The 26681-nt window shown below is 44.2% G+C and overlaps 1 protein-coding gene across 6 annotated transcripts in view; it reads left to right on the top strand.

Moving 5' to 3' along the window:
- The window catches only part of LOC131190281 (zinc finger protein 189-like), a 45442-nt gene that overhangs the window by 7369 nt on the left and 11392 nt on the right, over window positions 1–26681 (top strand). For 2 of the 6 annotated variants that reach the window (XM_058167525.1, XM_058167521.1), the window contains exons 1-3: window positions 17086–17367; window positions 22337–22400; window positions 24288–24369. In XM_058167525.1, coding sequence (XP_058023508.1) covers window positions 22377–22400; window positions 24288–24369 — 106 coding nt within the window. In that variant the 5' untranslated portion in view covers window positions 17086–17367; window positions 22337–22376. Of the gene's footprint in view, window positions 1–17084; window positions 17368–22336; window positions 22401–24287; window positions 24370–26681 lie in introns of those variants that run through there. The other 4 variants (XM_058167526.1, XM_058167523.1, XM_058167522.1 and 1 more) reach the window with 3 other exon arrangements.

Below are 26681 nucleotides of genomic sequence, written 5' to 3'. Positions count from 1 at the left end.
TCAAGTATTAGCTTTTCTGAACTTACAGCTTTTAATAAAATTTGGTTAACAAATTTTATTAAAAGCTGTAAATTCACCAAAGTGAATGCCACTTGATAAAATTTGTTCACCAAATTTTATTAAAAGCTATAGGTTTACAAAAGCTAATACCCATTTGTTAAAATTTGTTAACCAAATTTTATTAGTTACAGGTAGTCCTCGACTTAACAATTGAGCCCCAAATTTATGTTGCTAAGTGAAACACTTGTTAAGGGAATTTTGCCCCATTTTACGATTTTTCTTGCCACACCTGTTAAGACAGTGAATCGCTGCAGTGAAGCTAGCAACATGGTTGTTAAGTGAACCTGGCTTCCCCATTGGTTTTGCTTGGTCAGAAGGGCGCAAAAGTTGATCACGTGATCCCAGGATCTTGCAACCGTCATAAATATGAATCAGTTGCCAAGCATCTGAGTTTTGACCACATGATCTTGGGGATGCTGCGACGGTCATAAGTCACTTTTTTCAGTGCTATTGTAACTTCAAACAGCCGCTAAATGTTTTAAGTCGAGGACTACCCATAGTTGGTTAATTTTATTAGTAATAAAATTTTATTAGTAATAAAATTTGGCTGAATTGTATTTATTAGTACCAAAAGGTGCTCCCAGGCTCCTGATGTTTTGCTCCCATAAACCAACATGGCTATCCTCCTGCAATACGAAAGGGGCCTCTGGTGGCGCAACAGGCTAATGCAGCCTATCATTAACAGCAACTGCTTGCAATATTGCAGGTTCAAGTCCCACCAGGCCCAAGGTTGACTCAGCCTTCCATCCTTTATAAGGTAGGTAAAATGAGGACCCAGATTGTTGGGGGGCAATAAGTTGACTTTGTATATAGTATACAAATGGATGAAGACTATTGCTTGACATAGTGTAAGCCGCCCTGAGTCTTCGGAGAAGGGCGGGATATAAATGCAAAACAAAAACAAAAAACCCAATATGGCTATCCTCCTGCAATACGAAAGAGGAATTGAATCACACCTTTCCTTCACCTGAAAGGTTGCCTCTGTCCTGAAGAGATCTGGAATGGAAGAGAGAAACAAGATCATTCAAGGAGAACAGAATGACTATCTTGCTTGAACTTTTGGAGAATCTATGTGGACTATGGGTCTCACCTTCCCCTCAATGATGGTTTGAAAATTTTGCAGTAACCTTCCCCTGGAGTGGGGTGGGAATGGAGATTTTGCAATATCCTTTCCCTGCCATGCCCACCAAGCAATGCCACACCCACCAAGCCACACCCACAGAACCGGTAGTAAAAAAATTTGAAACCCACCACTGGATCACATGACCCCAGGAGGCTGCAACTATTCTAAATACCAGTCAGTTGCCAAACATCTGAGTTCTGATCACATGATCTTGGGGATGCTGCAACGGTCACAAGTGTGAAAAATGGTCATAAGTCACTTTTTTCAAAGCGGTGTAACTTTGAACAGTTATTAAATGATTGGTTGCAAATTGAAGTTTACCTGCACTTATTGCAACAATTTGTATGCTGTTTGTTCATTAGATTGTGGCTTTTGAAAGCAGCCACCCCTGTAATGTTCAGTCACTTCTTAGGTGGTCTTTTGAGTTACACATGTTTATTCGTCACATAAGAGCATGAAAGCTCTTTTTTCTATCAAGTAAACTCTTTAGAAAATGGGAGTAAAGGAGCCACTAGAGCCATTTTTTTTAGGAAGATCAAGAGCAGAGCAATGCAGGAGTTGGCCTAGGGCGTTTATTTTATTTTCAGTATGATCGTTAAACTGTCAACAGGGCTGTAAGAGATTCTGGTGAAGAAACAGTGCCTGATTCAACACCAATTCAAAAGTGTTGGCTACCAAGCCTTATCCTACCGCTTTAACAGGAGGTGCTGTTTGGAAACAAGACCGTCTGTCCCAAAGGTACTTTTTCAAGAGGCAAATGGACTTTTTGGGGTTTTTTTTGAAGATGTTTTGCTTCTCATCCAAGAAGCTTCTTCAGCTCTGACTGGATAGTGAGGAATGGAAGGATCCAGTCAGAGCTGAAGAAGCTTCTTGGATGAGAAGAGAAACGTCTTCAAAGAAAAAGCAGAAAGTCCAGTTGCCTCTTGAAAAAAGCACAACCATGACCTGGAGGACTGAGAATCTCCAGGGATCATCTGCACGCAAAATCTAAGTACTGCAATGGGCAGGTCTGTGTTGAAGCTGGGCCCTCTTTGTCTAGACTCTGACCAATCCCAAGCATAAATGAAGATATGCTAAAAAAATCCACTTACGTTCTTTGCAAGAATTCTGGACCCAGTAGCATTATGAAGTCATCAAAGAGATTAGGACTTAATTTCTTTTAAAAAAGAGAACACTTTTTGCTATTTTTGAAAATATTAGCAAATTTTGTAGGGCAAAATGGAATAAGGAGCTAGGGAGCATGATAGGTTACAATTTTTAATAACTGAATGAATCTATATATATAAAAGCAAAAACCACTCATGCTGTAATCACGAAATCTCCAGAACCGTAAAGTCTACAAACTTGAAATTTGGCACATATGTTCCTCTTGGCTTCTAGGTCTCGCTAAGAAAAGATTTTTCGAAATGACCATCAGATTATTAGTATTTCATATATACAGTATTATATTCACATGCTCTGATGCTAAGAAGCTAGACATTCCCTTCTCACCTGAAAAGAACTCTTTTCCAACTGCCAGTTGCCTTATATTAATATGCTCTGATGCATATTAATATAACTGAATTGAAGACTGTTCTTTCTGCGCCAACTCAGAAAGTTCAAACTGCCCAAGGAGCTACTGATCCAGTTCTACAGAGGAATTATTGAGTCTGTCATTTGCACCTCTATAACTGTCTGGTTTGGTTCTGCAACCCAACAAGAAAGACACAGACTTCAGAGGATAATTAGAACTGCAGAAAAAACAATGGCTACCAACCTGCCTTCCATTGAGGACCTGTATACTGCACGAATCAAGAAGAAGGCCATGAAAATATTTGCAGATCCCTCGCATCCTGGACATAAACTGTTTCAACTCCTACCATCAAAATGACGCTATAGAGCACTGCACACCAGAACAACTAGACACAAGAACAGTTTTTCCCCGAAGGCCATCACTCTGCTAAACAAATAATTCCCTCAACACTGTCAAACTATTTACTAAATCTACACTATTATTAATCTTCTCATCGTTTTCATCACCAATCTCTTTCCACTTATGACTGTAACTTTTTGTTGCTATCATTAAGGGTTAAATTGCCACCTATGACCATCATTTGTGTTGTAAATGTTGTACCTTTGATGAAGGTATTTTTTTCTTTTTCTTTTATGTACACTGAGAGCATATGCACCAAAACAAATTCCTTGTGTGTCCAATCACACTTGGCCAATAAATTTTATTCTATTCTCTGATGCTACCCCTTCATTAAACCGGGTGTGGGCGTGGCCAGCGTGTGATTCAGCTGGCCTGTGGGCTGGGACATTCTATTCCCGCTTCCCCTCTGTTCCAACTGCCAGTTGCCTTATATTAATTAACACGCTCTGATGCTATGGAGTTACATTCTACATTAAGTTTCAGGCTTTAAGTGTCAATTTATCAAACCCGAGAACATAGTTTCGTAGCGAAGCATGGGCGTACAGCTAATAAACTAATAAATGTAGACCCTTAAAATGTCCTCAAGGCTCAAACCCAGATAGATGCAGGTAAAAAAGTAGAAAATTAGCTCTGTTCACTCCAGGTGACTTGAGGGAGGCATAGACAGAGCTGAAAGCAACCACTGTAGCTTATGAGTTCTCCACTCCTGCCTTAGATCAAGAAGGCCACCATAATTTACATTTTATGGAGCAAACTCTAGCTAAAGTTGTCCCTAAAAGTAAAGATAAAGGTTCCCCTCGCACATATGTGCTAGTGATTCCTGACTCTAGGGGGCAGTGCTCATCTCCGTTTCAAAGCCAAAGAGCTAGCGCTGTCCAAAGACGTCTCCATGGTCATATGGCCGGCATGACTAAATGCCAAAGGCGTATGGAACGCTGTTACCTTCCCACCAAAGATGGTCTATTTTTCTACTTGCATTTCAAGCTGCTAGGTTGGCAGAAGCTGGGACTGGTAACGGGAGCTCAGCCCGTAATGCGGCACTAGGGATTTGAACTGCTGAACTGCCGACCTTTGGATTGACAAGCTCTGTGTCCACCGAGCCACCACGTCCCCATATAAGTTGTCCCTAGTGCCCAATTATTTGCTATTCAGCTGAGACAAATTTCATACCGAATAAACAAATGATATGGGAGTAGACTAAGCTCAAGGGAACAATAACATCTCTAAGAACACCTACATGAAAATAGTAAGCTCCTTATCCAAAGAGGCCTCTTCAGATCTGGAGGCAATTTGCAGCAAGTTCAAAATTCTTTTATCTTGCCTCCTGCTTCAACCTCCTCCTCCTCCTCCTGCCCCTTCCCCTAACACCTGCTGATAACCCAGGAAGTTCATCTCCTAATATCCTGGTCAAAGGACAGAGAGGGGGGGGGGGATATAAATTGTCTTTTCTTTCCAGTGGTAATAATAGCCAGAGCCCCCTGGTGGTCGCAGCTCCCCCTTTGTCCAGGTCCACACATCCTTCCTAACCCTTGTAAAGATTCTCCCCTAATTTGAATGGAGATGCCTTACTTAACCCCAATATAATGCTGGTTCCTGCTTGAGTTGCAGGAAGAGCCACATGTGGCTCCAGTGCTGCTGCCACAGAAGGAGAAACATGTCTCTTGACAGCATGTTCTCTGACAATGTCAGAATTTGTGGCGGAAAAGCGTCTAGGTCTAGGCCAGGGGTCTCCAAACTTGGCAACTTTAAGATATGTGGACTTCAACTCCCAGAATTCCTCAGCCAGCTTTGCTTTGCTGGCTGAGGAATTCTGGGAGTTGAAGTCCACAAGTCTTAAAGTTGCCAAGTTTGGACACCCCTGGTCTAGGCCAGGGGTCAGCAACCCGCAGCTCTGGAGCCACATGTGGCTCTTTCATCCCTCAGCTGCAGCTCCCTATTGCTGGTCAGCTCCACAATTGATAGGGCTTTCAGTTAGGACAGGTAGATTAAAAAGGACGCTGCGCTAGGAGGAGACTATGATGGGGGAACCAGACTTCCAGTTGGTTCCAGAATTGAACGGGGGCTTTCGGTTAGGACCTTTGTAGCTCTTTGAGTGTTTAAGGTTGCCGACCCCTGGTCTAGGCAGACTTGTTTAATTCAAAACAAGGCCGCCCCCTTCCATTCCAATTCCCAGATGTTGCATCTTTCCTTGTTTTCACACAATTGAACACAACTGATCGTGGACAAAGAGAGCCAGTTTAGTGGTTAAGGCACCTCACAGGGTTGTTGTTGTGTGGGACAATAAGAGGAAGAAGGTGTGTGGGATATGCTCACTGTGTCGAGTTATTTGTAAAAATAATAAAGGCAGGAAACAAACAAAGAAAAAGTGCAATTTACACTTGGCCTTCTGAAAATGGGTTAAGCAAGTAACGGTTGGAAGGGACCTTGGAGGTCTTCTAACCCAGGGGTCTCCAACCTTGGTCCCTTTAAGACTTGTGGACGTCAACTCCCAGAGTTCCTCAGCCAGTTTTGCTGGCTGAGGGTGTTGTGCCTCGTCCGCTTTCCCCGCAGCCAGGGCCTTCTTATCTGCTTCCGAACGCTGAGGAATGTCCTAGCATGCCTCCCGGCCCCAGCCCTGGCTCCATGCCCAGACAGGCTGAGGAAGAAGAAGCACCTCCAGCCCCCAGCCCTGGCTCCATGCCCAGGCAAATGGAGCAACTAGACCCCTCCCCCTCCCCCACAGCATGTGAGCCTGAGGAAGGTCAATTACCAACAGCTGCAGACTGGAGTGACCTTTGCTTCAGGAGAATTGATAAGCGGCGTCAACAGAAGGAAGGGAGGGGCAAGCCGGGATAAGTGCTGAGTCATGGAGCCACACCCCATGTCCTATATAAAGGATCTGCTTTCTGGCATTCTCTGAGTCAGGCAAAGTCTACCTTATCTTGCTGAAATCACTTTCTGGTCTCCTGCCTGCCTTGAGAACTTTGCTAGGACTTTGGCAGAGCTGCAGAGGCACGCCTGATTCAGATTTCCCTGACCCGGCCGTCAGCGGAGGAGTGGGACACGACATCGGGACTCTGGGAGTTGAAGTCCACAAGTCTTAAAGGGACCAAGGTTGGAGACCCCTGTTTTAGCCCAACCCCCTGCTCGGACAGGAGATCCTATATCCGTGATGGCAAACCTATGCACGTGTGCCAGAGGTGGCACGCAGAGCCTGCTCTGCTAGCACGCAAGCTGTCACCCCAGCTCAGATCTCTGTGGCGTTTCCTTAGTGAGCTTCTGTTTCTTTCAAACGACAAAACTGAAGCTCACAAAAGAAAAAAGGTTTTACCTCTTGCCACACTGCTGATGTTGGAATGCCCTGCCTCCTGCCGGCCAACTGGTCTTCGGGTCTCTGCTGCGCATGCACGCATGTCCATGCATGCGCACATTCGCACATGTCTGTGTGCATGTCTGCTATGTGCACGTACATGTGCACACATTTCATTTTGGGCATGCCCGTACGTGCAGTTTGGGAACTCGGTGTCTAAAAGGTTCACCATCACTGCCCTATATCATTTCAGAAAAATGATTGTCCAAATGTCCGATCTCTTCTTAAAAATCCCATGTTGGAGCACCCACAACTTCTGGAGGCATCTTGTTTGACTTATTAATTGTTCTGTCAGGAAATTTCTTCTTAGTTCTCGGTTGGTTTTCTCCTTGACTAGTTTCCACCCATTGCTTCTTGTCCTGCCCTCAGGTATTTTGGAGAATAGTTTGACTCCCTCCTCTTTGTGGCAGCCCTTGAGATATTGGAACACGGCTATCATGTCTCCCCTAGTCCTTCTTTTCATTAAACTAGACATACCCAGTTCCTGCAACCGTTCTTCATATGTTTTAGCTGCCAGTCCTCTAAACATCTTTGTTGCTCTTCTCTGCACTCTTTCTAAAGTCTCAAGATCTTTTTCATATCATGATGACCAAAACTGGATGCAATATTCCAAGTGTGCTCTTAACCAAGGCATTATAAAGTGGTACTAACGTTTTGTGCGATCTTGATTCTATCCCCCTGTTAATGCAGCCTAGGACTGCATTGGCTTGCGCTCTACCTGTTCCTTCCTGTCTCCATCAGCATCTTTATAGCCGGGATGGGCCCCATCAGATTTCTGCAGCCACGGCCTTACGGTCATTACAGTCAACAGCAGAATGCAACTGTAAGAAAATACAAGCCAAATCCAACCCCACCCCACCCCCGCCCCAAATTGCCTGCAATTACATCTATGGATTTCTCATTGTGTAATAATATTTTTCTTTCTGCGTGGTTTTGCGTATGGTAAATTTTTATTTTTATATTATTTTACATTTTTTGAACATGAGTTAATAAAAAGCATTTGGGGTGGGGGAAGGCGCTCACTTCAGGGGCATTTGGAGCACAGGAACTGTCTTACTGTAGTGTACCAACCAGAGGAACTGAACCCTTCCCCCAAACCCCAAGTCAGGTGGGCTATCCGGGATAGTGGCCAATAACCATTGAAAGGCCTGTTTAGCATGTGAAAAGCTTCTGCTGTAAAATGCATCTCTCTCCTAAAATCTACTTATGGAGTTGAGGAGGTTAGCTGGAGGCCACAAACTTCTCTCCAAAGAAGGTAGGGTTGCTGAAATTTTGTCAGTTTCTTGACTGAGAGCCCAGTATTGCTTTTGTCAAATTTTACCTGATGCCTTGTTTGTGCTATAGGCTTGATTTGCCAATACCTGCATTATTTAGTTATTTATTAGATGTAGGTACTTTCCATCTCATTCTTAGAATGACTCTGGGCAGTTTACAGGAGAAATGTAAACGCCATATAAAAATACATCAGTTAAATGGTACTATGAGAAGATTAATAGTAGTGCAGATTTAGTAAATAGTTTGACAGTGTTGAGGGAATTATTTGTTTAGCAGAGTGATGGCATTACAAAAAATGTTCTTGTGTCTAGTTATTCTGGTGTATTCTATAGCATCGTTTTGAGGGTAGGAGTTGAAACAGTTTATGTAAATATTTTCACAGCCCTCTTCTTGATTCATGCAGTATACAGATCTTCAGTGGAACGCAGGTTGGTAGCAATTATTTTTTTCTGCAGTTCTAATTATCCTCTGAAGTCTGTGTCTTTCTTGTTGGGTTGCAGAACCAAACCAGACAGTTATAGAGATGCAGATCATCATATTGTAAGCCACTAGGAGTTATTTGCTCAAGAGGGGTGGCCATGTACATTTTTGAAATACAGTAAGTAAACAAATACCGTAAACCCATACATAAATGGAAGAAGACAGAAAGAGTAATATAGATATGGATTATCTAACTTGATTAGCTCCAGTTGTTTTGATTTAGACAGGGTGACCAATCCACAACTACATGCAACTTTCAACCACTCCATTTGTGGTCCAAAGACCCCTAAGCAGGCAAAGTTAGTTAATATTTTTTTCTTGAATTTTGGAATAGAGGGGACAAAGGAAAAAATAGGAGCTTTAAGCGTTGCTAGGGATTAAGGCATTGACTAGACTCCCTAAAATTGGAGTGATCTCGCTGTTTGGGAGAGTGAGATTAACAAACGCAATATGAAAAATTTACCAAGGATCAAGACATTTAAATAAACATTCTTGCCAAACCCACAAATCTGACCTGAATTTTTTGGACCCTCTCGTCCATCAGTTTCACTGGAAGGTATCTTTCAAGGAGCCAGCTGTATGGAAATGTAGAGTAATGGTTGATATCTAATGGGATGAATCAACAGATTAATATACATGTTTGGCACAGGAAATCCATTCAGAATTTTTAAAGCTGTGCTTTCTATCTTGCTAAGCTTCAGAAAGTCACTGAATGTGTTTCACCCAAGATTAATCCTTCTCATAAAGACTGGCCAGTAGACATTTTTCAAGGCAGGGTGGTGATAGGAACAGCAGGATACAGTCTCCTAGGAAAAGAGAGGAACAGGAGGAGAATATGACAGCAGTTCTGAAAACAGACCAAAGACCTGTATGGATTCTGATGTTGACAAATTCTGGCTTTTCCAGGTTCCTTGGAATTGCAAAATTTTAAGGAACTTTACAGGGCAGTAGATGATGGAAGTTTAGAAGAACGCCAGGAAGGAAATCTACTGATCTAAGAATTTTGGTTAGAATAGTATATAATTTTTTTATTGGCCAAGTGTGATTGGACACACAAGGAATTTGTCTTGGTGCATAGGCTCTCAGTGTACATAAAAAACAAGATACATTCGTCAAGAATCGTAAGGTACAACAATTATTGATAGTCATAGGGTACAATAAGCAATCAGGAAACAATCAATATCAATATAAATTGTAAGGATACAAGCAACAAAGTTACAGTCATAAGTGAAAGGAGATGGGTGATAGGAACAATGAGAAGATTAATAGTAGTGCAGACTTAGTAAAGAGTTTGATAGTATTGAGGGAATTATTTGTTTAGCAGAGTGATGATGTTTGGGGAAAAAACTGTTCTTGTCTCTAGTTGTTCTGGTGTGCAGTGCTCTATAGCGTTGTTTTGAGGGTAGAAGTTGAAGCAATTTATGGCCAAGATGCGAGGGGTCTGTAAATATTTTCACAGCCCTTTTTGACTCGCGCAGTATACAGGTCCTCAATGGAAGGCAGGTTGGCAGCCATTGTTTTTTCTGCAGTTCTAATGATCCTCTGAAGTCTGTGTCTGTCTTGTAGGGTTGCAGAACCAAACCAGACAGTTATAGAGGTGCAGATGACAGATTCAGTAATTCCTCTGTAGAACTGGATCAGCAGCTCCTTGGGCAGTTATAATATATAGGTGGCTCAATGGGGAAAGTATGTGGTAAAAAGGGTTGAATTTTACATTATGATTTCAATTTTTTAAAATAAAATGATGGATCGGTGGTACATGACACCCAAGAAATTATCTAGAATGTATAAAAGCATGCCAATTGTGTGTTGAAAATGTGAACAAAATATCATGCCTAGTGGATATGTAAAAAAAGTGGCTAGATTTATTCAAGGCATTAGACTCAAATATGATTGTATGTGGCAATTCAGCCATTGTCCTAGCATGCCATGGGAACTAGGCTGAACCATCATATTCAGTCATTCTGGATATTTGTTTGAGAACACAATTGTTTTGGGAATATGGGTTTGAAATCTTAGCACTTCGTGTGAATCCAACACAGCTGCCTCTCATGCATTCAGTGTGTACAATAGCACTTTGTTTCTCTTTGAAAAGGAAGTACATTGGCACATTTTGTAAAAGACCTAGTGGTAACTATTTTACTTACATCAACCCCACATGGATAAAAGTGCCTTCTAAAACTTTGGATCAGTTTCTCCTTCAGCCTTTTTTGGACCCTGAAAAGTAATTTCATGAGCTCCGCCTTCTTCCTTGTTGTTTTTGTCAAGTGTTGAGGGGGCAACTCAAACACAATTCTTTTTTTTTTTAATTGAAAAAGTTTTACAACAACAATTAAATTTTTCTTCTCCCCTCCCCCTTCTTCCCCCTCCCTCCAAAACCCCCCTCCCCCCCCCCAACTTCCCGGAGCAAACACAAGGTATAGTTCAATAAACAAACAGTGATATATTAAATTTTTAAAATCTAACACAATTATAATCCTTCTCTCTCACATAACCTGACTTCTTCCATTAAAATCAAAAACAACGTCCTTCATTCAAAGGCAATCTGAAATTTCTTCACTCAAACACAATTCTTATTTCAAACTCTCCTGCTCAATGTTCCAAGAGTTATTCTTTGCTTCTCTGCATTTGGGAGTGGCAGAGAAGGGGACATGGAGAAAAAGACCTGTTACCAAAAGACTCATGCTTCTTCGCTTTTCAATTCCAAAGAAGCTTTAATCTTTATGAAAAGAAAACAATAAAGTAACAATTACTGAATTAATATTCTATCCAAAAAGATTTTTATTCAAAAAATGGGAGTTAAACACACACACATACATACATACAAATATGGCAGCTATGTACTGAACACGCAAGCCCAACCTCTGGGAAATCGTTTTGTGAAAGCACTGTAACATATTCCCCAAATTTCGAAAGTGCCCTGTCCATAAAAGGCTGCCTTCCCTGGGTGTGTGCACCTTTTTCACCTCTTTATTTTAATAGAATAACAGAGTTGGAGGGGCCTTGAAGGTCTTCTAGACCAGGGGTCAGCAAGCTGCAGCTCTGGAGCCGCATGTGGCTCTTTCACCCCTCTGCTGCGGCTCTGTCACTCAAAATAAGAGAGAGAGGGATAGAATCAAGATCACGTGAAGTGTTAATACCACTTTATAATGCCTTGGTAAGGCCACACTTGGAATATTGCATCCAGTTTTGGTCGCCACGATGTAAAAAAGATGTTGAGACTCTAGAAAGAGTGCAGAGAAGAGCAACAAAGATGATTAGGGGACTGGAGGATAAAACATATGAAGAACGGTTGCAGGAACTGGGTATGTCTAGTTTAACAAAAAGAAGGACTAGGGGAGACATGATAGCTGTGTTCCAATATCTCAGGGGCTGCCACAAAGAAGAGGGAGTCGGGCTGTTCTCCAAAGCACCTGAGGGTAGAACAAGAAGCAATGGGTGGAAACTGATCAAAGAAAGAAGCAACTTAGAACTAAGGAGAAATTTCCTGACAGTTAGAACAATTAATAAGTGGAACGACTTGCCTTCAGAAGTTGTGAATGCTCCAACACTGGAAATTTTTAAGAAAATGTTGGATAACCATCTGACTGAGATGGTGTAGGGTTTCCTGCCTGGGCAGGGGGTTGGACTAGAAGGCCTCCAAGGTCCCTTCCAACTCTGATGTTATGTTAAAATATGCACCTCAACTGCCAATGTGTAACACCTGCTGGCATGTGATTTATTGAGCTTTTCAACCCCTGATAGGCCAAACATGGATAAATCTAAGAAAAGAAAAGTTTCAGAAGAAAACAGAACGTATAATTCAACTACATATGCTAGTTTTTTGGCCAGTCAAGTAATAGTCAGGCACAGGAAGGGTTTTGTGGCTCCTGGTGTTTTCTTTTCTGTGGGAAATGGGTCCAAATGGCTCTTTTGAGTGTTTAAGGTTGCAGACCCCTGTTCTAGACCAACCCCCTGCTCAAGCAGGAAACCCTATAGCTGTGATGGCGAACCTACGGCACGCGTGCCAGAGGTGGCACATAGCGCCCTCTCTGATGGCACACGAGTCATCGCCCCAATTTAGCTCTGCCGCGAATATGCGTGCAGCTCCAGCTGGCCAGCTGGTTTTAGGGTCTCTGCCATGCATGCATGGCAAGTGAAGTGTGTGTGTGGGTCACATGATCGTCCGGGGGGGGATCGCGTGCGCATGCGTGGGGGTTGCATGTGGGGGTGCACGCACATTGCATTTTGGGGGTTCGAGCGCACACATGTGCATTCATGCACTCGCTTGCGCGTTTTGGGCACTCAGTCCGGAAAAGGTTAGCCATCACTGCCCTATAATATACCATTTCAGACAAATGGTTGTCCAACCTCTTCTTAAAAACCTCCTGTGCTGGAGCACCCGTAACTTCTGGAGGCAAGTTGTTCCACTGATTAATGGTTCTACCTATCTGGAAATTTCTCCTAATTTCTAGGTCGGTTCTCTCCTTCATTAGTTTCCATCCATCCATAAGCTGTGCTGATGGCTTTGCACAAGGTTCTCCTAAATTCAGTTTTTCTTGGAAGCCAATTTTTTTTTTATTTACATTTATACCCCGCCCTTCTCCGAAGACTCAGGGCGGCTTACAGTATATAAGGCAATAGTCTCATTCTATTTTTATATTTACAAAGTCAACTTATTGCCCCCCCCCAACAATCTGGGTCCTCATTTTACCTACCTTATAAAGGATGGAAGGCTGAGTCAACCTTGGGCCGGGTTTGAACCTGCAGTAATTGCAGGCTGCTGTGTTCTAATAACAGGCTTCTTACCAGCCTGAGCTACCACGGCCCAATTGTTCAGCTGCTTCTCAAAAGGAATTCAGAATGTGATGTGACAAAGTATTACTTGCTGTAATATATGATAATAAATCTAACATAAATGAAGACAAAGGACTTGTGTGCTTATGAAGGTAAAAAAAATACTTACTGTACTTAGATATGCTTTCAATATATAATATCAGAGTTGCCAAAATCCAGAGGGCTTTTTTTTAGGTTCTGCCTTTGAGTCAGTTTTGACTCCTCACTGGGCAAGTCCCTGGAGTTTTCTTGGCTAGATGAAAAAGTGGTTAGTCCTTGCCGTATTTTTCCTAGGGCTGAGAGAGAGCGATATCTGCCCAAGGTCATCCAGCTGGCTTTGTGCTTAAGGCAGTACTAGAACTCAGATTTCCCCTCCCCCAAATGCAATAAAACAAAACAAAAAAAACTGGAATGCATTGTTTTTTTCCTATTAAGGAGTCATCCATTTCTGGGAAATAGTTTATTTAAATTCACCTTTTGGTAACATCAAAAGGCGCCTCCATGTAGTTTCTTGCCAACATTACGGAAGCGATTAACTAGATTAAGTACCGTTTGGCTGCCTTCCAGGGGATTATTCCACTTCCTGATCTAGCCTACAGCCCTGGTTTTTATTGGTGGTTGTCCCATTCAGATGATATTAAATTATTTAAACAAATCAATAAAACAAATACAGGCAGTCCTGGGTTAATGATCACACATTCAACAACTATTCAACAGGATTGAACAAGTGGCACTTACGATAAGTCCTCAAAGCGGCTGCCATTCCAGCACCTCCATTGTCACATGATTTGCCAGCTTCCCAAAAGTACAGGTAGTCCTTGACTTACCATTGAACCCAAAATGTTATGTTGCTAAGCGAGGAATCTGTCCTGTTTTACGACCTTTCTTGCCAGTTAAGTGAATCATTGCAGTTGTGAAGTTAACAACCCGATTGCTAAGGGAATCTGGCTTCCCCATTGACAAAAGGTCGCAAAAGGGGATCGATCATATGACCCCGGGACACTGCAACCGTCATAAATGTGAGTCAGCGGCCAAGTGTCCAAATATAAATCATGTCACCATGCGGATGCTGCAAATGGTCATAAGAGTGAAAAATAGTCATAAGTCACTTTTTTCAGTGCCACTGTAATTTGGAACGGTCACTAAGCAAATTGTTGTTAAGTCGAGGACTGTCTGTAAAGTCTTTGGGAAAGCCGGTTGGGAAGGTTGCAACCTTGTTGCTTTTTATCTCTGGGAATATGTGATTCCAGAGATCTCACACGCCAGGCATAAAGCACATCACACAACACAGCACACTCCAAGACTCTATTGAAAACATGTCCCATGGAAGGCTCAAATGTAGACTGCCATTGCTAAAACTATTCATTTTTTTCTCCCAAACACATTTCAGTCCTCCTGGAAGTCAAAGATGCAGCAAAGGAGAATTAGCAAAAAGAAAAGGCAAAGTGACACATGTGCCAAAGGTGCTTTGTTTGGACTCTCTTGTTGTGTCTCGTCCGATCTCACCACAGCCGGGGCCTTCTTATCTTCTTCCGAACACGGAGGAATGTCCTAGTATGCCTCCCAGCCCCAGCCCTGGCTCCATGCCCAGACAGGCTGAAGAGGAGGAAGTACCTCCAGCCCCCAGCTCTGGCTCCATGCCCAGGCAAACGGAGCAACTTGACCCCTCCCCCTCCTCCACAGCATGTGAGCCTGAGGGAGGTCAATTGCCAACAGCTGCAGACTGGAGTGACCCTCGCGTCAGAAGACTTGATAGACGGAGGCAACAGAAGGAAGGGAGGGGCAGGCCTGGATAAGTGCTGAGTCATGGAGCCACACCCCATGGCCTATATAAAGGACCTGCTTTCTGGCATTCTCTGAGTCAGGCAAAGTCTAAACATATCTTGCTGAAGTCACTTTCTGGTCTCCTGCCTGCCCTGAGGACTTTGCTAGGACTTTGGCAGAGCTGCAGAGGCACACCTGATTCGGATTTCCCTGACCCGGCCGTCAGCGGAGGAGTGGGACACGACATCTCTTTGTTTTGCTTGAAGACATTTCGCTTCTCACCCAAGAAACTTCTTCAGTTCTGACTGTCAAAACTGAAGAAGCTTCTTGGATGAGGAGCGAAATGTCTTCAAGCAAAACAAAGAGAGTCCAGTTGCCTTTCCAAAAAAGCACCTTTGGGACAACCATGACTTGGACAATTTTTTTTTTATTTGAATTTATATCCCGCCCTTCTCCGAAGACTCGGGGCGGCTTACATTGTGTAAGGCAATAGTCTCATCCATTTGTATATTATATACAAAGTCAACTTGTATTGCCCCCCCAACAATCTTGGTCCTCATTTTACCTACCTTATAAAGGATGGAAGACTGAGTCAACCTTGGGCCTGGTGGGACTCGATTCTCGATTGAGAATCTCCATAGACAAAGTGACAGATGATCTAATTTTTCAATGCAGCAAACCAGTTTGCTTAGGGTTACACCTGAGAAGATCAACCATAAAGGAGAGGGAAGAAATCCAAGCTACAACTAAGAATGAAACACTGATTGATGTGGAGAGTGAATGAGGAAGATGTGCAGTGGCATCCATGCATGCGTTCCCTCGAGTTGAAAATAGATAGTCCTTGATTTACAACAATTCCTTTAGTGACCATTCAAAGTTACGAATGCGCTGAAAAAAGTGACTTATGACCATTTTTCACACTTATCGTACAATCATCGTAGCATCCCCATGGTCACGTGATCAAAATTCAGATGCTTGGCAACTGGCATGTATTTATAACATTTGCAGTGTCCTGGGGACACGTGATCAGCTTCTGCGACCTTCTGACAAACAAAGTCAATGGGGAAAGCCAGATTCACTTAACAAACGGGTTACTAACTGAACAACTGCAATTATTCACTTAACAACTGTGGCAAGAAAAGTCGTAAAATGGGGGCAAAACTCACATGTTTCACTTATCAACACAAATGTTGGGCTCAATTGTTCTTGTAAGTTGAGGACTACCTGTACCAGGAGTTTGACAAGTCCCCATTTTGCAGCATAAAGATAGCTTCCACTGGTGCTGCTCTCCCAGGTCCCAAGCTTAAATGATGACAGTTTGCACAAATCTGGGTCAGCCCAGACACACTTCTCTTTATCAAATGTACGCCTCTGAAACCAAGACAAGGCTGAGAGATAATTCAGCCTCTCTTTCTGCCCATCCTTTCTTGCGGGGCCGTTGTGAGGGTCCAAAGGATGCCACAGACCCTTGGAAGGCAACATATGTGTGACAATAAATACAACTGCTGCGCCCATTCATGCATGGATAAATGAACTTTAATCTATTCATCTGCACCTCTATAACTGTCTGGTTTGGTTCTGCAAACCAGAGGATAATTAGAACTTCAGAAAAAACAATGGCTATCAACCTGCCTTCCATTGAGGACCTGCATACTGCACGGGTCAAAAAGAGGGCTGTGAAAATATTTACAGACCCCTCACATCCGGGACAAAAACTGTTTCAACTCCTACCTATTAATCTTCTCATAGTTCCCATCACCCATCTCCTTCCACTTATGACTGTATGACTGTAACCTTGTTGCTGGTATCCTTAAAATTTATATTGATATTTTCCTGACTGCTTATTTGTACCCTATAAGTGTTGTACCTTAGAATTGTTGACGAATGTACACTGAGAGCATATGCACCAAGACAAATTCCTTGTGTGTCCAATCACACTTGGCCAATAAAGAATTCTATTCTATTCTATTCTATTCTATTCTATTCTATTCTATTCTATTCTAATGGAAGCCACCCTAACATCTCCATTCATTCTGCCATGCACTGAAATTCCACTCCGTTCCTTTCCTTTCCTCCCCTTCCTTCTTTCCTTTCTTTTCCTCCATTTTTTTCCTTTCCTTTCCCGCCTCGTCTGTTCCCACTCTACCGGCCAGAGCCGGAGCGCTTCGCCACCCCATCGCCCTTCGTCCCACGCCAAGTTCACCCGCCAGCCACGCCGCAGGGCGTGAGAGAAGCGGGCTCGCCTCGTTCCCGGCGTCGGCCAGCAGAGGTCTCTGCCTCTTCCCGGAGGAGGAGCCGCTGCTGGCGGCTTTCTCCCTCCGCGCGTTGGGGGCTGCGCTTTTAACTTCAGATGCTTCCGACTCCATTGTGGTTTGCGATCCGGCTGCCGCCTCCGCCGCCGCCACCAGCGCCAGCGCCGCCGCTCCTCCGAGCTGGAGAGCCATTTCTCGTTTTGCAAGGGATGTAAAAGCGGCCGTCTCTTCTTTTGTCTTTCCCGGTTGCCCTGGGCGTTGGGCCGGCACGGGGCCCCCTGAAGCCCCGGGGACGGACCCCGCGGCTGCTCTTGGTTCATAAAGCGGGAGCTTCCAGGTAAAAATGAATGGGGCGATCCTGGGGGTGGGGGATGGGGGGGTGCACGGGGAGGCAGCGGGGTAAAGGTCCGAGTGGGGGAGGAGGAGGAGGAGGAGGGGTTTGGCTGAGCTCCGCTCGAGGTGGCGGCAGAATTTTCCGAGAAAAGCCTTTTTTGCAAAAGCGGCCGGGAGATCCGCGGGGGATCCATTTTCAGCCTGAGCTGCTCACTCCTCTTCGTTAGCCTTCCCTTCCAAAGGCGGTGCAACTTTTCTCGGGTCCAAAAATAGACGGCCTTGCAAAAATAAGAGGGTGGGGTTCAACCCAAGGATTCGTGCATTGGGGGGGGGGAGTGCGGGAGAATATGCCTCGCTCTCCCGCTTGGCCCTGGGGTGGGTGGGGGCTGTGTGGAATGATCGTCCCGGTTATCAATTAGGCGTTTCCCTCCCCTCCCCTCCAAAGGAAAATGGCTTGGTTCCCCTCCTCCTCCTCCTCCTTTTTTATTGCATTGGCTTCGGTGGAGGCCTGGACTCTCCGTTTGAAATCCTATCCCCCGCCTCCCCCGGCGTTCAGATCTGTGCAGATGGGTTGTGGTTGCGGATTGGCGGGAGGTGGCATGTGGAGAAGTCGGGGTGGAGTGGGGGGACGGGGACGACACACGGAATGCTTTGCACACGCTCAGAGGAACTCTCCGGGTTCCAAGCCAGGCTCTCATTTGAATTTTAATAGCTTTCTTTGGGATTCAAGAGGTGGAGGTGTGGGGGAGGGGAGATGCCCTTCATTGCCAAAGGGGTTCGATTGTTTAATTTCATGAATTTCTGTCTGCCTCCGCCTACGTTTTTAGACAGCCCTGTAAGATCTGCTAATGGAATAAGAGGGAAAAAGGAGGAAGGGAGGAAAACGAGAGACCAGTAAATACCCACACTTATTCCAAAAAAAATAACACACGTTATGAATGGCCAGTCTGCATATTATTCAGATATATTATATTCAGATTCAATTATAAAAATCTAAAAATTGCAGGCAAGCTTTGGGAGTCCTTCAGGACTCTTATCCTCCGACTGGGTGAGAATAAAATCTGGCTTAAAATCTGAATAAAATCTTGCTGCTGAAATCACAAAGGCTCTATCTGATTGCAGCCTTGAAAATAGGGGTGTTGGAGGAAATGATAAATATAATTGGATTAGGGCCCGTTTAGCACCATGCAGTTTGCCCCAAGGAATGCTGGGACAGAAAGAATGAATGGCTGTTCCCTTTTAAAGAAAATCCTGCAAATTTGCCTCCATGTTGAAGTGAAATCTTAGTTCAGTGGTTCCCAACCTTTTCTTGTTTGAGGCACAACCTTTTCTTGTTTGAGGCACCCTTGGAAAGCCTTTCAAAAGTTCCCGGCACCCTTATAAGGAAATAGATATTTAAAATCTCCGTAGCTCAAAAGTTCCCGGCACCCTCAAAAGATCTCACGGCACCCCTTAGTGCCGCGGCACACTGGTTGGGAACCACTGTCTTAGTTGATCACTGTAGACAAGGCCCCTGCTTACTTTTAATCTAAATAAATATCGGTTATTTGAATCTGCATCTTGCCTGCAAGGATTTAAGGGCATGAAAGTGCGTAGTTTCCTTCCCTTTGCAACAGTCCTGTGAGGTAGGTGAGCGCAGGAGGCAGTGTTCAGTCCAAGGTTATGACCTGCTAAGATAGCCTCTACCTGCAGAAATTTCCCTAGTCCCTCTGACTGAGAGCAGTTTCCTCAGAGGATGGCCATTTCTTCCAAGAAGAGATGTTTATGAGGAACAGCTGCCTTTCTGGCTTCATTAATGAGGAAAAAAATGTTTTTTTCTCCCCATTTCTGTTCCTAATTTACTGAGCATCCAGATTAGGTCAAAAGCTTACCTGTTATGGTAAAACATCTTGGCTGGCCTTAAACATGATTTTTGTTGTATTTTTTTCCTGAATGGACCAACACAGCTTCCCATGCTTTTCGTTTACATATGAAATGACTTACAACAGTTCATTTAGTGACCCAACCTTACAATGGCATTGAAAAAAAGTGACCTATGTCTGTTTCACACTTAATGACCATTGCAGCAGCCCCATCGTCACGTGATCTAAATTTGGATGCTTGGCAACTGGTTCATATTTATGATGGTTGCAATGTCCTGGGATCATGTGATCAATTTTTTTGCGACCTTATGAGAAGCAAAGTCAATGTGGAAACCAGATTCATTTAACAATTGGGTTACTAACTTAACAACTGCAATGATTCACTTAACAAATGTAGCTAGAAAAGTCATAAAATGGGGCAAAGCTCACTTAACGACCATTAAGTCGTGTTAAATTTTGGACTTAATTGTGGTTGTAAGTCAAGAACTACTTGTATAGATTTTCCCATTAAGAAGGCTGCCCCTGGATCATCTCCAGGTAGGTAGAACCACAAGACCCATCTTCATCTGCAGGCATAATTAAACCAGGTTTAATGGTAGAGGTGGCCTTTGAGCAGGATCTGAAAGATGAACGAGTGTGAACTCAGCCTGGTGTATCGATTTATTTTATATATCGAATTTGGAGATGGCCCATCTCACTGAGTTAAGTGTAGAGGTAGGCCTCGACTTATGACCACAATTGAGTCCATTATTTCTGTTGTTAAGCAAGACAGTTAAGTGAGTTTTGCCCCATTTTGCAAACCTTTTTTGCCACCGATGTAAAGCAAATTACTGCAGTTGTTTAGTGAATCATGCGGTCATTAAGTGAACCTAGCTTCCCCCATTGACTTTGCTTGTCAGAATCCGGCTGAGAAGGTTACAAATAGTGTGTCAGAGTTCCAAGTGCCACATTTCATGACCTTGGGATAGTACAACTGTCATAAATACATGTCAGTTGCTACAGTTAAGCTACTGAAGTTCGCAGATGAAACAACAGTGATTGGTCTCATTCGAGACAATGACGAATCTGCATATAGACTAGAGGTCGAACGACTAGCCTTGTGGTGCAACCAAAACAATCTGGAACTGAACATACTCAAAACCGTAGAAATGGTGGTAGACTTTAGGAGAAACCCTTCCATACTTCCACCTCTCACAATACTAGTCAACACAGTATCAACAGTAGAAACCTTTAAATTTCTAGGTTCTATCATATTGCAAGATCTAAAATGGACAGCTAACATCAAAAACTTCATCAAAAAAGGACAACAAAGAATGTTCTTTCTGCGCCAACTCAGTAAGCTCAAACTGCCCAAGGAGCTGCTGATTCAGTTCTACAGAGGAATTATTGAGTTTGTCATTTGCACCTCTATAACTGTCTGGTTCGGTTCTGCAACCCAACAAGAAAGACACAGACTTCAGAGGATAATTAGAACTGCAGAAAAAATAATTGCCACCAACCTGCCTTCCATTGAGGACCTGTATACTGCACGAGTCAAGAAGAGGGCCGTGAAAATATTTACAGATCCCTCGCATCCAGAACATAAACTGTTTCAACTCCTACCCTCAAAACGACGCTATAGAGCACTGCACACCAGAACAACTAGACACAAGAACAGTTTTTTCCCGAAGGCCATCACTCTGCTAAACAAATAATTCCTCAACACTGTCAAACTGTTTACTAAATCTGCATTACTATTAATCTTCTCATCGTTCCCATCACCAATCTCTTTCCACTTACGACTGTATGATTGTAACTTTGTTGCTGGCAATCGTTATGATTTATATTGATATATTGACCATCAATTGTGTTGTAAATATTGTACCTTGATGAATGTATCTTTTCTTTTATGTACACTGAGAGCATATGCACCAAGACAAATTCCTTGTGTGTCCAATCACACTTGGCCAATAAAAAAAAAAATCTATTCTATTCTAAGGGACTGAATTTTGAACCTGTAATCATGGGGATGCTGCAATAGTAGTACCTGAAAACTGATCATAAGTCACTATTTTCAATCCTGTTGTAACTTCAAACAGTCACTAAACAAATAGTTCTAAGTCAAGGACTATCAGTATTTTCATGTGTGTTTCACATATTTTCCTCATTTTTCAAATAGAAGAGAATATCTGTAGCTTGGGATTTTCTTGTAGATGTTTCATTACCCAACTAGGTAACATCATCAGTGCTAGAAGGGAGTAGGGTTAGATCTGTGTTTGTACAGAGTAGCTTACCCTGCAGTTTCATTTTTGCCTTGTTTTTTCCTGCAGGACTGGTGGTCCATTGGTGGGATAGTTAGAATTGTAGTCCAAAATAGGTGAAGGTCACAATATAATCAGATTATTGTCCTTTTGAGGAAGAAAGGTGAAGAAACTGATTTTCCTGAGGGGATTCGGATGTAGATTTAGAGTGGTGTGGTGGCCTAGAGGTGGAGCTCTCACCTCACAATTAGGAGGCTGTGAGTTTGATCCTAGGTAGAGGCAGATATTTCTCTCTCTGGGCATGTTAAGAATATATCTGCTGAATATAACTCCACATTGGTGACAGGAAGGGCATCTGGCCAGTAAACACTCAGCTCCTTTCAGTTGCCCAGACTCCACCCTGCAAGGGATTGGTGGCTCAACAGGCTAATGCAGCCTGTTATTAACAGCAACTGCCTGCAATATTGCAGGTTCAAGTCCCACCAGGCCCAAGGTTGACTCAGCCTTCCATCCTTTATAAGGTAGGTAAAATGAGGACCCAGATTGTTGGGGGGCAATAAGTTGACTTTGTATATAGTATACAAATGGATGAAGACTATTGCCTGACATAGTGTAAGCCGCCCTGAGTCTTCGGAGAAGGGCAGGATATAAATGCAAATTAAAAAAAAAAAGGAGACGATGATTCAGATTTAGGAGATTTAGGAGTCTGGAGCAACATAATGCCTCTCTCATTCTCTTATCTAAGTTTTTTTTTAAAAATTGACAAGCAGGATAAGGACTGGCCCTACTGTATATAAAAGTGCGGGAGGGAGTTTGGTGTTTAGAAGGCAATTTTTATGAAAGCTTTGCACTATTTCTTCCTGACATCCAGATATTTTTCCTGCGAAGACAACCAGCTACTTCAGAAGCAAATGGCCCAGGCACATTCTGCTCAGGTAAACCCTTGACAAATGTAGACAGATGGACAGCGAACTTTATTTTGGTCACTGACCAATAAAAATACAGTCAATAAAATGAATAACACAAAACTATCCCCTAACAGCAAGAACCATTTTGGCAACCATTTTGGGGCGTGTAGCAAAATTGTGCTACTTTTAGAGAAATAAATTATCTTGATTATTTAACAAATAGTACAAATAAAAGCTATCGGAGTGCCCTGAAATTTCAAATAAAGGAGGGGCAATGAAATAGTGATGAATGTCCCTGCAGAATTTACAGTACAGAAGAACATAGACTGTGTTATTTATTAAATTTGTATACCACTTATCTCACTATTAGAGCAATCCTGGGTGGCTTATACAATGATAACAAACCAATTTGATCTAGTGGTTAAGCACTAGGTTAGAAACTGGAGATCATGAGTTCAAGTCCCACCTTAGCCATGAAAACCAGCTGGGTGACCCTGGGCCAGTCACACACTCTCAGCCCAACTCACTTCACAGGGTGGTTGTTGTGGGGAAAATAGGAGAAAGGCATGTTGGATATGTTCACTGCCTTGATTTATTTGTAAAACAATATAGGAGTGAATGAATGAATTACATAATCAAAAATGATTATTTTTTCTATGGAGATCATATCACTGAGACTTCATTAAATCAAGCTGAAGATAAGGCTTTTCTAAATTTGGGGGTTGTGATATGATAGAAATATGAGGCTGGCTTAGACACTAAGATCTGATTATTTACAATTACATTGTGAGAGGAAGCAGCAATTTCTGTCTGACCTTCTATATCTACCATGTTTCCCCGAAACTAGGACCTGTCCAGATAATAAACCCAATTGGGCTTTCAAGCGCATGGGCTAAAATAAGTTCCCCCCCCCCAATACTTAGCTGCGCAAACAACACGACATGAGGAGAGGCTGGTGGGGGGAGGGAAGGGAGGAAGAACATGCCCCACACGCATCTGCCATCCACGTGGAACAGGCTCACGGAGGCCACTCCACAAACCCTAGCTCATGCGCTCCTTCTCTTAGGAGAACTCTTGGCAGCCCTAGCCCTGTCGACCTGGGACTGGAGGGGAAGGGGACTGGCGGTGGAGCTCCGAGCAGTGGCTGGTGCGGGCTGTCTGCGCAGCCATGAAGTGGGATCCGCGGGGCCGGTTGTTGCCCGCAGCATTGCCGGCGAGGATCGGGTCAGAGCCGCTGCCGTTGCCACTCAAGATCAGCAGGCCAGATTCGGTGAGCCGGACGTACCGCTGCCACGCGGGAGAAGACGAAAGAGAGGAGCCACTGTGAGAGAGCCCATTTCTCACGTTCTCCTCCCAGGCAGCGGCAGCGCATTCAGCTTTCTAAATCTGGATTGCCGATCTCGCCCTGTGAGGGGGCAGAGAAGTGAGACGCATGGAGCGAGACAGGGCTTCCCTTGCCATCTCTTTCCTTCCCCCCCCCCCCCCCCGCCCCAGGTATGGCAGGGGCTGGAAGTCAGGTAAGACACGCATCTCGCTTCTCCGTTGGGTCAAAAGAAAATAAGACCCTGTCTTATTTTGGGGGAAACATGGTAAGATGCTTTACCTTAGTAGTGATCTAGCTTGATCTAAGATTAAAATGGTGTCACTGGAGAAATCATAGATGTTCATTTTTTTATTGCCATTTCTCAGGAAGGTTAGTAGTTGTCTTTCAATATTCTATTGAATTATTGTAGTTGTCTTTCAATATTCTATTAGATGGGTCAATTTGCTAGAGATGTGATATATTTTCAACCAATAGGTGAAGATATACGGAGCTGTGTTGGGTGAATGGCTAGAGGGAAGATGACCTTCCCTTGAAGGAGCTCTAGACCTTTGCAAATGATGAGATTTCCCCCCCCCCTTTCATTTATTTAGATCCAGCAGGATCTCTTGGGCTCTGATCAAGAAAGACTCTACAGAGAAGTGATGCAAGAAAGTTACAACACCATCTTCAGAGGTGAGATGGCTTCTTACCTGTTCTTCTTCTTGTTTGTAGCACCACAAATATAAATTGGCTTTGTCCTGATTGTATTTGAATACCTTACCAAGAAAACCATAGCAGTTGCGGATAAGAACCATCAGAGTTAAATTTAATTGGGGAATGTGTTTACCTCCTTAAGTAATTTGGCCAAAAAATAAACTTTATGATATTCAATTAACCTAACACTCAGGGTATGTAGAAGCAAAGAGTTAGAAATGGGTAACTGTCATTGGGTAGATTCAAATATTGAGAAAAATCACATTTATTTAATAAACTATAACTGAACTGCTGTTATCATTAAGCCTAAGGCATGGTATTCAAGCTACAGTTTCCAGATTGGTATAAAATGCCAAGGCCAAAATAAAATACATTTTGACTTTATCGTTGTGCAAACCCAATTACTTTGTCTTCCTAAGAAATGTGTTTATCTGTTTGAAAAATGTACTTTCAGAATTAGGAAATTGATCTAAATGGATTTTTTAGCCCCTTCCTCCACGTTATATTTTTTAAAAAGTTACAAACATAAGACCTTATGAGAAAAAAATGCCCCATCTATGTTTGAATTGCTTTAATGAATAAGTAAACATAATGCTTGTTTTTTGTTTAAAAAAATCCCAACTGATTATGAGCCCAATTAAGCAATTCATTGTTTTAAATGGATTAAGTCCAAGCAGCTTGATCTTTATGGCATCCATATAGCTCTGTGATGGCGAATCTATGGCACACATGCCGGAAGTGACAGGCAGAGTCATGTTGCCTGGCACGTGCGACATCACCCATTCCTCTTCTGGGTTTCTGGGGCACGCATGTGCACCGGTCTGCTGGTTACTGGTGTACATGCATGCACGATGATCAGCTGGCCTTTACGTGTGCGGCAGTGGACAGCTGAAGGTGTGCATGCAGCCCGGGGACATCCACCTCTTACCAGCCAGGAGCGCTGCAGCCAGTCACTCCCCTGGCGCTGCCCGCTGGCTTGCCTCGTCACCACCGCTGCGAGGAAAGGCCCTGAAGCTGCGCTGCTTGGGATTCATGTGGACTGCCGCAGGGGGAGACCAGTATGGCTGGATGCTGTCTGGAGTGCGAGCGTGGCAGGAGGAGGAGCTGCCGCTGCCTCTTAGCCAGTGCGAATGGCCTGCCGCCACAGCCTGCCGCCACCCTCTCCTGCCACTGTCAGGGAAGCAGCAGCGCAAGAAGCAGCAAAGGGCTGGTGGCAGCAAGGATGGGCAAGCCGGGGCTTCCCTGTCTCGCTGCCCGAGCGAGCTTCTGGAATGGCCCCAGGCCTCCAGGGGGTGGGATTGAATACCGGCATGCCCATCCTTTATGCTGCCACTCCGTCACCCCTGCTGGTGGCGCTTCTCATGCTGCTGTTTCCCTCTCAGTGGCAGGAGCAGCCGGCGGGGCAGCGGCAGGCTTCAATCCCTCCCCTAGAGGCCTGAAATGCAATGCACTTTTATGGCCTCCGCACGCCCCATTTTTGGGTTCAGGGAGGAAAGGGTTTTTGGGCTGCAGCGCTGCGATCCTCTCCCCGAATCAAAAAAGTGCATTGCATGCCGCCAGCCGCTCTGCCTGCCCCTTCAGATGACCCAGGCATTGCAAAGCCGCATGCCCTCCTCCTCCCTCTCTGCAGACTCATCTTCTCTTTCCTCCTGGGCCAGGAGCAGAAGCCTTTCCCCTGGGTCATCTGAAGAAGGGTCAGGCAGAGTGGCTAGCTACCTTGCCTTATGCCCAATGCGCAGTGCCCAAAACCGTGATGCTCTTGTTTTGCCTCTGCACGCCCCATTTTTGGATTCAGAGAGGCAGGGGAGATCACAGCAACAGTGTTTTTGGGTGGCAGCGCCTTGACTTACGGCCCCTGTGCAGTGCCCGCTTCGCTAACCAAGTCCTGACCTCCGCGCTTCCCCAGGCCACTTCCAGAATCAGGCTCCAACTGAGGCAGCAAAGGTGCAAGGGGCTTGCCAGGAAGCCCGGCACCCAGCGGAGAGGAGCCCAGGCAAGGCCGCACATTCAGAGCTTTCCCGGCTGGCGCATGGCGCTGTTGAGGTAACAGGGCTGAGAGCGCTGCCACTAGCCAGGGAATGGGCCAGTATCTGGTTGTCCTCCAGTAAGAGAAGCACCGGCCCCCTTGGAAAAATTGGGGGCGCATGTGTCGTGTCCCACTCCTCCGCTGATGGCCGGGTCAGGGAAATCCGAATCAGGTGTGCCCCTGCAGCTCTGCCAAAGTCCTAGCAAAGTCCTCAGGGCAGGCAGGAGACCAGAAAGTGACTTCAGCAAGATATGTTTAGACTTTG

This window comes from Ahaetulla prasina, chromosome 2 (assembly GCF_028640845.1).
Source record: "Ahaetulla prasina isolate Xishuangbanna chromosome 2, ASM2864084v1, whole genome shotgun sequence".
NCBI lineage: Eukaryota > Metazoa > Chordata > Lepidosauria > Squamata > Colubridae > Ahaetulla > Ahaetulla prasina.
This window is presented reverse-complemented; position numbering and strand designations above follow the sequence as displayed.